General features: G+C 45.2%; 1 protein-coding gene across 1 annotated transcript in view; it reads left to right on the forward strand.

The window, feature by feature from the left end:
* The window catches only part of CTNNBL1 (catenin beta like 1), a 32,280-nt gene that overhangs the window by 15,917 nt on the left and 4,142 nt on the right, over positions 1-12,221 (forward strand). Inside the window, exons 5-13 of the mRNA XM_040437051.1 lie at positions 1,973-2,070; positions 2,172-2,265; positions 2,554-2,645; positions 4,840-4,912; positions 5,191-5,249; positions 7,971-8,119; positions 8,922-9,103; positions 10,992-11,089; positions 11,207-11,287. Of these exons, the coding sequence (XP_040292985.1) occupies positions 1,973-2,070; positions 2,172-2,265; positions 2,554-2,645; positions 4,840-4,912; positions 5,191-5,249; positions 7,971-8,119; positions 8,922-9,103; positions 10,992-11,089; positions 11,207-11,287 (926 nt within the window). The remainder of the gene's footprint in view (positions 1-1,972; positions 2,071-2,171; positions 2,266-2,553; positions 2,646-4,839; positions 4,913-5,190; positions 5,250-7,970; positions 8,120-8,921; positions 9,104-10,991; positions 11,090-11,206; positions 11,288-12,221) is intronic.

The following is a 12,221-nucleotide window of genomic DNA, read 5'->3' on the forward strand; positions in this document are numbered from 1 at the left end:
GATTTCTGTGCATTTCCAAAAACTGCATGTGTTACCAGCGGTTCTGTTGCGGATCTCACTCTTGCATTGAAAAGTGTGAAATCCGCACAAAGAATTGGCATGCTGTGGATTTCATAAACCCCACGGCGGGTCAATTTCTGCACAGACAGAATGCAAAAAGTGTACATGAGATCTGTCCGGTCTCTGATACTTTGCTGGTACTGTATTACACTGTGGCTTTTCCACACAAGAATATACGCCAAAAAATGCGTGTAATACGCAAAGTGTGCTGGTAGCCTTAGGTACGGGAGCCGACGCCGCAATTCTGGTGGAAAATTCTGTCTCGAAGTAAGCCAAGCAATAGTTGTTAGTCAGATAGAAGTGTCTATCCCTGCTCCAGATTTATCGTTCAGCCTGAGCTCCTGTGATAAATCCGGTGCAGGTCAAGACAGCCTAAGTTTACGACATCTGTACATTGGCAGATGTTGTCCATTCTGGGCGGCTCTGGTGGTCCCATGGTTGGCAAAAATGTAGGTATCGGAAGCTTATGATAGCTCCTACTATCTGTTTTCTGCTCTCTGATGGGCTGTCCTTTATAGTTGTAGAAGGGGCACAGTGTACATAGCGGAGGAGCACCGTTCCCAAGTGGGGACACAAGCGAAGTGTCGGCACTATGACGATCGATACATAGCAGTGATGCTCTATTGTAGAGGGGACAGGAATCCTCCTCCTGATCTGCACCTATGGAGAGAACCGGGAGACACTGCGGAGTGGCACTTATCAGAGCAAGAAAGGGAGCGAAAAGTGGGGCTGCCTGGAAAGAAGCTGCAGCAGTAGACGGCACCAGGACCCAGATTGATGAGGTTTTCTGATGATAGAGATCAGAGTAGAAGGCACCTGTTCTTCCAGCAGTGCTTAGGCTAGAAGGTAATTTTGTGTGTCCTACTGTGCCCCCTTTCTGACCAGCTGCCATTCGTTGCCACTTTACTGCTGCTGAGTGTAGTCAGTCTATGAAGGCTAAAGCTGTATTAAAGGGGTTGTCCGGGTTCCCAGTTGAACCCGGACATATGCCCATTTTCACCCCGGCAGCCCCCCTGACTTGAGCATTGGAGCAGTTCATGCTCCGATGCTCTCCTTTGCCCTGGGCTAAATCGTGCAGGGCAAAGGTATTTTCTGGAGTTCCGGTGACGTACCGAGCTCTCCTTAGGGCTGCCAGGCGGAGGCTTCCTCCCAGCAGTGAGCCCGTTGACATCACCGGCACTGATGGGCGGACTTTAGCGCTGCCCTAGCCTGTAAAACGGCTAGCCTGGCAGTGTGTTATTGTAAATAACAGATCGCTTGCCCTGTGCGATCCTGCGCAGGGCAAGGGAGCACATCTGAGCATTACATGCTCCGATGCTAACATCAGGGGGGCTGCCTGGACTTGTGGTCCGTTTACGGGCGCCTTAACATGTGGCAGAATTTGTTGCAGACATTTTTTCGACTTAAAATTCCAATCAGTTCCATTTATCTGAATGGGTTTGTTTTGGCGGCAAGCACATGGATTTCTGCAACCCTGTACAGATGGATGGAACAGATTTTTAGTAGCAGAAATTTCCGCAATAAATTCTACCGCATGTGATGGCAGCCTAATCCGCCACCGCACCCAGAGGATTAGTGCAGTCGTTGAATAGGAACTTTCAGTGGCTGCAGACCCACCCTTGCCATGGGATGCGGGATACACGGGCACACGGTACAGTTATGAGTTTATAATGATCCTTGTGCCTGTGTCTCCATGACCAGGGCATATTTTTATCCACTGCAAAATACCAGCATAGGTTCCTATTGATGCCGAGCAGAGATCTCCTAAAAAAGCGGAGGAAGAAAATATACTGAAAACGTGGGATAACTTTTCAATGCATAAAAATTTGAATTGCCAATACTGCCATACCCCTTTGAGCTCACCATTTCACATCGCGACCCCGTGCCAGAGCGTTTTTCCTTAGCATGTTACATGTATGTATTGCTGTGGTTGACTTGCTTCAAGAGCTGACCGACATAGACACTCTACATGAGAGCGAGGAGGGGGCCCAGGTGCTCATAGATGCTTTGGTGAGTATTGTGACTGGAAAGTTTTACTAGAAAGGTTTTTTCAATTTTAGAGGGAATGCTATGTTGTCTTTAAACCTGTATTTGGCTTTGCTAATCCTCAGGTGGAAGGACAGGTGATCGCGCTCTTGGTGCAGAATCTCGAGCGTCTGGATGAAACTGTGAAGGAGGAAGCAGATGGCGTGCACAATACTCTCGGTAGGACCGCAGCTAAAAGTCGGTTCTGGTGATGAAGACACAGGGGCTTGACTTGTTACAGTTATCAGAGCTATGCCTGGTCTGTCTTAGAGTGCGACGGCTCGAGACATTTCAGAGGAGGGAGGTTAATAGTGTGCAGAATCTTTCCCGCAGTAGAATAATTTTCAGATCAGACAGACGGAGCCTTTATAAGTTTTAGCGTGCGGTTATTTCCAGTGTGTATAATTTTGTCACCATTACTAGCACTATAGTAAAGTGCCGCAAGTAACGTCTTCCTTCTCCCTTCAGCAATCATTGAAAACATGACAGAATTTCGTCCCGAGATATGTTCTGAAGCAGCTCAACAAGGATTGCTCCAGTGGCTGCTGAAGAGGTTAAAGGTAGGTGGAGGGATGACTGAGACTATTTGGAGTCCTTGCTGGACACGAAAGCCACAATACTTTGCAGTAGGAGGATGTTCCCCTACCAAATACAGCCTTCCGTTTTAAAGTTGTATTTCCTTCATACAGTGATGGCACATCCCTATCCCAATAGATCGGTGAGGGAGGATCTCTGACTTGTATGACCCCCCCTCCCCCCACCAATCCTGAGAATGAAGGGGGTAACATAACATAGTATGTAAGGCTGAAAAAAGACATTTGTCCATCCAGTTCGGCCTGTCATCCTGCAAGTTGATCCAGAGGAAGGCAAAAAAAAAACTGAGGTAGAAGCCAATTTTCCCCACTTTAGGGGAATAAAAAATTCCTTCCCGACTCCAATCAGGCAATCAGAATAACTCCCTGGATCAACGGCCCCTCTCTAGTAGCTATAGCCTGTAATATTATTACACTCCAGAAATACATCCAGGCCCCTCTTGAACTCTTTTATAGTCCTTTTCCATGTCAGTGTTATCCAGTGTTTTACCATTTAGTATGTACTGGTGACTTGCATTATTCCTTCCCGTGTGCATAACTACATTTGTCAGTGTCCTCTTCAGTGTTAATTACTTTACACAGTTTAGTGTCATCTGCAAAAATTGATATTTTACTGTGCAAGCCTTCTACAAGATCATTAATAAATATATTGAAGAGAATAGGGCCCAATACTGACCCCTGTGTTACCCCACTAGTGTCGGTGACCTCTCCAATACTGACCCCTGTGTTACCCCACTAGTGACAGTGACCTCTCCAATACTGACCCCTGAGGTACCCCACTAGTGACAGTGACCCAATCTGAGTGTGTACCGTTAATACCCACCCTCTGTTTTCTATCATTGAGCCAGTTACTTACCCACTTACAGACGTTTTCTCCCAGTCCGAGCATTCTCATTTTATATACTAACCTTTCATGCGGTACAGTATCAAATGCTTTGGCGAAGTCCAGATAACCACCCTACCAGGGGATCTGTGCTAAAGCCACGGTGGAGCCTTTTAATTCTCAGGATCCCAGGGGTGAAATCCTCACCAATCATAAATTATATTAGTGTATATCCTAGCAATATGCCATTACTTAAATGTCATCAGTCGGTAGATCTTTACCTATGACACTGGCTGACCTGTTACATGTGCACTTGGCAGCTGAAGGCATCTGTGTTGGTCCCATGTTCATATGTGTCCACATTGCTGAGAAAAATGATGTTTTGTTATATGCAAATAAGCCTCTAGGAGCAATGGATGCATTGCCGTTGCACCTTGAGGCTCTGCTCTCTCTTCAACTGCTGCACTCTGTCCAATTTGATTGGCAGGGCCGGGCAGTAAAATCGTCATCACGCCTGGCCCTGACTTCTTCTAAAGTCAAAGTGCATAGGGCGCGGCAGTTGCAAAGAGAGCAGAGCCTCTAGGTCTAATGGCAACGCCCCCGTTGCTCTTAGGTGCTCATTTGCATATATTAAAACTTCATTTTATTTTGTCTCAGCAATGCAGGCACATATGAATATTGGAGCAACGCACGTGTCTTCAGCTGCCAAGCGCACATGAGACAGATCAGCCAGGTTTATAGGTACAAATCTGCTGACAGATGCCCTTTAACAAGATGGGAATACTTAAAATTACCTTGTCTTCTGCCTATTGCTTAGTAGGCACAGACTAATCTTATACCCCCCCCCTCCCCCAAATAAACAGTATAGCTTTGGCAAATGTGGGTTTAAATTGTGGAAGGAGACAGAGCAGCCGTTGGTTATAATCACATCACTTGTATATTTTACTAGCAAGCGAGGAGTGAGGTCTTGACCATTGCCTCGTCCCCATATACATGCATATTCTGTGAACACAGAGTAATTTGCTTCTATGTTCCTCTGATGACGTCTTTTCTTGCGCAGAACAAAAGGTTTAGTCATATTAAAATCCAACAGTCCGATCCTCGTCACCCATGACATCTGCCATCAGGGACATTCAAAGGCCCCCATACCCATTAGATGGTAGGCAGATTATACGGTTATCCAGCTTTAAACAAGTAGGAGATTGTGAATTTTAGACCATTCATTTTCCTTTGTACATACCCAGCATTCCTCACACATTTTGTTATCTTCCCTCCTGGCCATTGCATCTCCTTGTGATTGCCAGCGCAGTAATTCCTCACTTTTTTCCTGGCGTATAGGCCAAGCTGCCATTTGATGCCAACAAGCTGTACTGCAGTGAAATTCTGGCCATTATTCTACAGAATAACGATGGTAAGCGGATTATGGTTTTACTGCATTGTTTGTGCCTCCTGTTGTTTGCCTACATTGTATATACTGCTCAGCCGACTGCGTTCAAGTATTCCATAACCTTCGTCTCGTCTGTTCTCTCCCACGCCTGACACCTACTGCTCTTGCCTCTCCCTCTCCGTCCCCCCCACCCCATTCCTCTCCTCAGCCTCGTGTACCATCTTGCCCTCTGTCACTGTGTATTGATCCTCTCTGCTGATGGATTTATTCTTCTCTGCTGACATTATCTTCCCTTCGCTCAGACACTCGGGAACTCCTGGGGGAGCTGGATGGAATAGACGTGCTGCTTCAGCAGTTATCGGTGAGAACCTCCCACTCCCTGCCCGCTTATACCTTGGCATCTCTCCGAGCATACGGGGGAAGACTGCTGCCTCAGCTTTTACAAGAGAATGTCAGTGCACACCTGCCTGTGATACGGCGTAGTGCCAAACCCATGCCGCCCATCCCCTGCTTATAGCCTTGTTAACTTTCTTGAGTATGGTAAAGACCCATTTCCTCAACAGATACCTTCAATGTACTGCAAAGCATGTTCAGGATTAGGCTACTTTCACATCTGCGTTTTTTGCTGGATCCATCATGGATCAGCAAAAATGCTTCCGTTAGGATAATACAACCGGCTGCATCCGTTATGAACTGATCCGGTTGTATTATCTCTAAAATAGCCGTGACTATGATGGATCTCAATACCAGAAAGGACAAGCGCAGATGTGAAAGTGGCCTAATATCTGTCTGTATAGGGTAGACATTTCAGCTTGAACCTCTACTACATCTTCTCTGCAGTGTAGTTTTAAAGGTATGAATATCACGAGGAGTGGTATTCATGCTTCTTATGATCAAAAATCATAAGATCAAAAATTGAGCTCTTGAGCAACTTGCCAGCGCCAGCCCCATCCTTATCTTAAAAAAGCACTCCCACAAAAAGTTTTATTCTCTGACCTGTTAGAAAGGTACTTAATGTACCAGTGACTATATTTTTGAGTTATAACCTCCCTTCTGATCCTTAGCTGTGTCATGTGACCAGCTCACAAACACAGTCGCTGGTAAGAAGGTTGCCTTCATTACAGTTTACATCATGGACCTTTCTAACTGGTCACAGAATGACCATTTTTGTGGGAATGCTACTTCAAGGTGAGTCAGTATTAAAAGATCGTCTCACCGGCACTCCGCTTATCCGTGGTGCTTATGTAAAAGGGTAGGGGCCCCAATAACTTAGCAGACCGGCACGCTCCCTCCCACGTTTGCAGAATTTTCAGTGATCTGTTATAGAGGCATAGATCACAGCATTTGTGACCTGTTTCAGCTCACTGCAAACACAAGCGTGCTTGCCTTTCTTGGATTTTATATCTTAAAGGGGTTGTGTCACTTCAGCACATGATGATGATGATGATGATAATAATATAATGTATTTATATAGCGCCACCATATTCCGCAGCGCTTTACAAATTCATAGGGTTCATGTACGAATCAAAAGTAACTGGCTAATATGCAACGCAAACACTAGGAGTCAGGGCCCTGCTCGCAAGAGCTTACAATCTATGAGGAATTGGGGGTGACGCATAAGGTAGTTGATTGTGATAAGTAGGATTTGAGCCATTATTGAGCTGACAGCGGTGGTGCCGGCCGATATGGTTTGGGTTTGGGACTACTAGAGGATCGAGTTTAGGCCGGAGGGGGAGGTGGGGGAGTTATAGTCGGGGAATAGTCATTTAAGGTAGCTTGATAAGCCTGCCTGAAAAGATGTGTTTTTAAGGCACGTTTGAAGGTGGAGAAGTTGTGAGTTGACCTTGTATTCCGGGCAGAGTATTCCAGAGAGTAGGTGCAGCTCGAGAAAAGTCTTGAAGACGTTAGAGAGAGGTACGAATTATGGAAGTTATTAATCTCTAACAGAACGGAGAGCACGAGTAGGGTGGTAGATGGAGATGAGGGAGGAGATGTATGGAGGTGCAGCACTGTGCAGAGCTTTGTGGGTGAGAAGTTTGAACTGTATTCTGTGGTGGATGGGCAACCAGTAAAGTGACTGGCACAGACTAGTAGCATCAGTGTAGTGGCTGGATGGATAGATGAGCCTGGCTGCAGCATTTAGAACAGACTGAAGGGGGAAGAGTTTAGTGAGAGGGAGACCGATTAGTAATGCGTTGCAGTAGTCAAGACGAGAATGAATTTATCATGTCGAGAAAGCCACTTACTATTGTGATTCTCCATATTGTCTCCTTTGCTGGCTGGATTCATTTTTCCATCACATTATACACTGCTCGTATACAGGGGTTATGACCACCGCTACAGCACAGATATGACAATGCTGGGACGGGATCTGCTGCGCATGTGAGCTCCCACAGTCCCACACACCAGGGAGGCTGGCACTTTTTCCTATAGTGTGCAAGCACAGCCACCGCTGCTGGATTACAGGATGGCCATAACCCCTTAAACAAGTAATATATAACGTGATGGAAAAATGAATCCAGCCAGCAAAGGAGACAATATAGATAATCATAATACATTAGTAAGTGCCTTGTTTTAACTCTGTCTACGTAATAAATGCCATGTGCTGAAGTGAGACAACCCCTTTAAGGTGGCCGAACACTCCTGCAGACCACTCCCATACACGTTCAGGCTTGAGGAGAGGGGAGTAAGCTGCTGCAAAGCATCTCCATCTGTGACCTAACGGAATTGGGCATGTACGATTTCAACATGCCCATCTGTTGGGTAAGAGTCAGGGCACCCCCGTACAGCTGACGTTTATCTAATGCACATTGGCGCCTTCAGTCTTGTTGTTTGGTTTTCTTCTTATTACTATAACATGCATGAAAAGTCTCAATATTCAGTACATGGATTTCCTCTTTTCTGCCCTTTGTGGTACTAGTGCCATTTATGATCAGATGGTACCTTGTATTTTTGCTGACAGCTCCTAAGAAAGCAGCTCCGGGAATCTGATGTCCCCGCTGCTGCGATTATATGTATTTTTAATGAAGTTCTGCTTTGAATTTTGTGGTTTCAGTGTCAGAAGCATTTTGTTTCCATGTAGGTGTTTAAGCGACATGATCCTAGCACAGCGGAGGAGCAGGAAATGATGGAGAACTTGTTTGATGCTCTTTGCTCGTGTTTAATGCTGAGCAGCAACAGAGACCGATTCCTGAAGGGTGAAGGCCTGCAGCTCATGAACCTTATGCTTAGGTGAGGCGCTTCCCATTGACGTCTGTTATGTGACCATTAGGGCCCCTACCAATCATGAGAGCATGGGTCCTGTGTCCTCCACTGTGTGACTGGAATGATGCTCAAGCATGCACATTACTGCTTAAGGGGTTACTCATGAAATAATATTGATGACTGAGAGGTCATTAATATCACATTGGCAGGGGTCCGAGTCCCGGCACCCCCGCCGACCAGCTGTTTCGGGAAGCTTTGGAGCTATCGTGAGCCTGGTGGCATCCAGGGAGCTTGCTAAGCACAGCGCAGTACGGCTGTGCCTTGTATTGCATCCTAGCCCTATTGACGTGAATGAGGCTAAGCTGCAATTAGGCCATGTGACCGATGTACGGTGACATCACATGGCCTAGGAAGAGGCTGCGGCACTCATGGAGCTGATCGGTGAGTCCCGGGTGTTAGACTCCCACCGATCTGATATTGGTGACCTTTCCTGCGGGCAGGTCATCAATATTAATTTCCCCTTTGATTCTTCTCTACGGGAGTGATGGATGTAGCCAAGTGCTTTACTGTGCTTTCCCTGACAGTCCAATAGAGAATGAGTGGCGCGCAAGCACACATGATGGACCATTGTTTCATTCATACTGTAGGACACAGGGCTCCCATTCTTCTGATTTGATGGGTGTCCTAGTGTTGGTCCTTCCCTTTATTTTCTGGGTATCTTGTGGGTCTAAGTTTGTCTTGGCACAACCACTTTAACACACATAAGAAACACTATTTCTGAGTAGTTGCAGAGTTCTAAGAACATCCCTTATTCTCTGCTCCATTGCAGAGAGAAGAAACTGTCCCGTTGCAGTGCTCTTCGCGTGCTGGATCACGCCATGATTGGGCCTGAAGGCAGTGACAACTGTCACAAGTTTGTAGATATCTTGGGTCTAAGGACCATCTTTCCACTCTTTATGAAATCACCGAAAAAGATGAAGAAAACTGGCGTCTCTGAGAAGGAACACGAAGGTAAGAAACCGTAGAGACTGGCATGACTAATGCCGACACTGCCTCCTGCGAAAAGTGACGCAAGAATGTGCACTGGCAGCGCACTGTCACCCACTGCATTGAGTAGAAGCATGCTCAGAGCCTCGGCAGTACAGTCAGCTGTGGTTCTTGGAGACCATTTATCATGCATACAAGCAAGGTTAAAAGGAGAGTGTAAATTATGTAGCACAGGAAATTATACGTCCTGTCATATGCGGTAAAAAAACACTTATCACTGCTGCTAAGCTGGATATCTGTTGTCTTTTGTGGGAAGTCCTTGTAGACCTTAAGACGAGTAGTATCCAGGGGCAGTCTAATCCATCTGATTACCCAGGAGCACCCGCCACGCATTGCTTTTAGACAGCGGTCCCATGTGAAGCTGTTAGTCAGTTTGTTATGACGGGAATCTAAAGCCCTGAGTGTTCAGGTTATTTTCCCAGTAGAAATTTCACTGTCATTCAGGGCTCTGACCTTTTTCTGAGGCTCTGCCGTGTTGGATTTTATTTGCGGGTAAAGTTCATTTAGAAAGAGAGAGAGAGATCCAAGTATCAGACTGCAGTCTAATTGTGTGTATATAATGTATATATATGGGATTCGCTCTGGTAGTTAGGACTATAGTAAAGTATAGAAGCAAAGTACACAGTTCTTGAATCAAACAGCGGTGTTTATTCACACATTGGTGTATAACAAAATGCAGATAAGGTGTATCACAAAACGCAGGTGGCTTGGTGTTTGTTCACACACAAGGAAAGTCCATAAACAATAACTGTCACCATTTCTCTTGGGTGTTAATTCACACCCTGTTAGCAGTTCAGCCTCATCAAGTCCATAGGCAGCCTGTTTGCCTTTAGACGGGCCTGAGTCCTCCAGCCCGGCTCAAACCTCAAATCCCAGCACAGCCCTCAGTTCACAGCACACAGACTCCTGAGCTCCACTGTCAGAGGGAGGTAAATCCACCACACCTGGCAGTGCTGGCTGGTTTTTATGCCTGGCAAAACCCAGCCTCGAACATGGAGAGTAGTCGCCCACCCAGCACTTTGACTACTCCCAGTAAGAGCCGTCCTGGATCAGCTATGACAGCCATGCTAAAGCTCACGGTGTCAATTAGCAATAGCTGCTGCTGACACAAAAATTACCGGCTCTTACTTCACCGAGGCCAGGAACCTCGGTGAAACATACCTTCCATCCACAATGATTCCAGGTACCTTCTTACAAAATATATATATATATATATATATATATACATACACACACACACACACACACACACACACACACACACACAAACAATATATTTATTTTAGTGGGTTTCCCACTAAGATGAAAGGAAATGTTGAAAAATTTTTTTTTATCTTCCAGTTAAAACCAGATAGCAACACACTTTTTTTTTTTTTTTCTTCTAATCCATTTTTATTTTCTGATTGCAGATTTTTTTAAATTCTATTTCCAGTGCATGATTATGGGGGCGGCCATCTTGCTTGAGTTGTTTAACAGCATTAAGAAAATTGCTTTATGGCAGCCCCATGGGTTATAGACACAATGGTCAGGAGAGCACCTCATTGACTTCTATGGTAGTTTTACATTGCAGGCAGGATTAGAATGCAGATCAGCAGGTAACTGCAGCAAAGTGATCTGTACCGACCAAGAAATGAAAAGCAGCAAAAAATGATTTAAAAATATGTACGTGTTAGCTGATTTTATGATGACACATTCCTGTTAAAAAAAAAAAAAAAAAAAATCATGTCTCACGACAGAGGCACCATACCTCAGGCTACAAGAAATCCAGCATCACTTGTGATGTGTCCCATATGAAGTAGGTTGTGGAAGAAGCACTCCATGAATTTTCTAACTTTCGCCTCTTTCTGCACAGAACACGTCTGCTCTATAATGGCTTCCTTACTGCGTAATCTGAAAGGACAGCAGAGGACCAGGCTGCTCAACAAGTTCACCGAGAGTGACAGTGAGAAGGTCGGTGTGCAGGTTCGGTCTCCAGGGAAAGACCTGTCCCCACAGTATGTAATACTGATGTTTGCTTCGTCATTCGGGAACCCTCTGCTCATTATCCAAAGCCTTTCATCTTAACAGGTGGACCGCCTTCTGGAGCTGTATTTCAAGTATTTAGAGGCCGTGCGGGTGGCTGACAAGAAGATTGAAGGCGAGAAGCACGTTAGTATCAGTGCAGACCTAAATTTCTTAAACAGGAACATAAGGCGCTTAATGTTGGACAATGGACAGACTTTCCTGGCTTCCTCTACCCGTGCAGTATTGGGCTACCTCCTTCATCTAGCTGCCTACCCTTGACGGGGGCTGTGTACGCTCCCTGCAAAGGACATTTTGTTCCCACAATTGAGGATTTCTGCTCATAAAAAAAAGATGCAGTAGCTGCTCTTGTGCTAACTCAAACCCCCCCCATAACAATGTCTGACAAGGAATCTCTGATCAGAACCATAGCTGTCTGAACAGTGTAAGCCTTATCATTGGGAGTCTGCAACCCCTCGAGTGTAAGGGACGCTGCGTCTGTGTATGTAGTCTAATGTATACAAGGGATAAGCCCTTGGCGTATACATTAATGATTCCATAGATCCCCATTCACTATATGGGGGCCAAAAGTGTGTCCTTTTCACCTTGTTGTTTTTTTTCTTTTTTTTCCCCTTTTTGGCCAGCATGTTTTAGTAATAGGAACGCACAGAATACTGTCTTTTCCAACACAGAGGGCCACTACAAAAAAAACTGTATATAGTGCAGTATTATATGTGTATGTAATATATTTTTATATATATATTATATTTTTTTTTTTTGGGCATGTGTCACATGTTTCTATCCGATACATTCTGAGTGTATACGTCCATCTGTAGACTAAAATGTAATCTGTACAGAGCCTTAGTGGATTACAAAGATGGAAAACCCATTTAAGTGGATTTATACTAAAGAAGTTAGTAATAGAAGGTAGAGTAATATATCCTTATCACTGCTCTAAAAGGGTTTTCCGAGACTTGGGCTACTCCATTATAGGATCTCCGTACCAGAGAAAAACGCTTCCACTTCATTTTCAATGGGGACAAAACGGAACTGAACAGAATGGAATGCTCCAAAATGCATT

Source organism: Bufo bufo, chromosome 6 (genome assembly GCF_905171765.1).
Source record: "Bufo bufo chromosome 6, aBufBuf1.1, whole genome shotgun sequence".
Classification (NCBI taxonomy): Eukaryota; Metazoa; Chordata; class Amphibia; order Anura; family Bufonidae; genus Bufo; species Bufo bufo.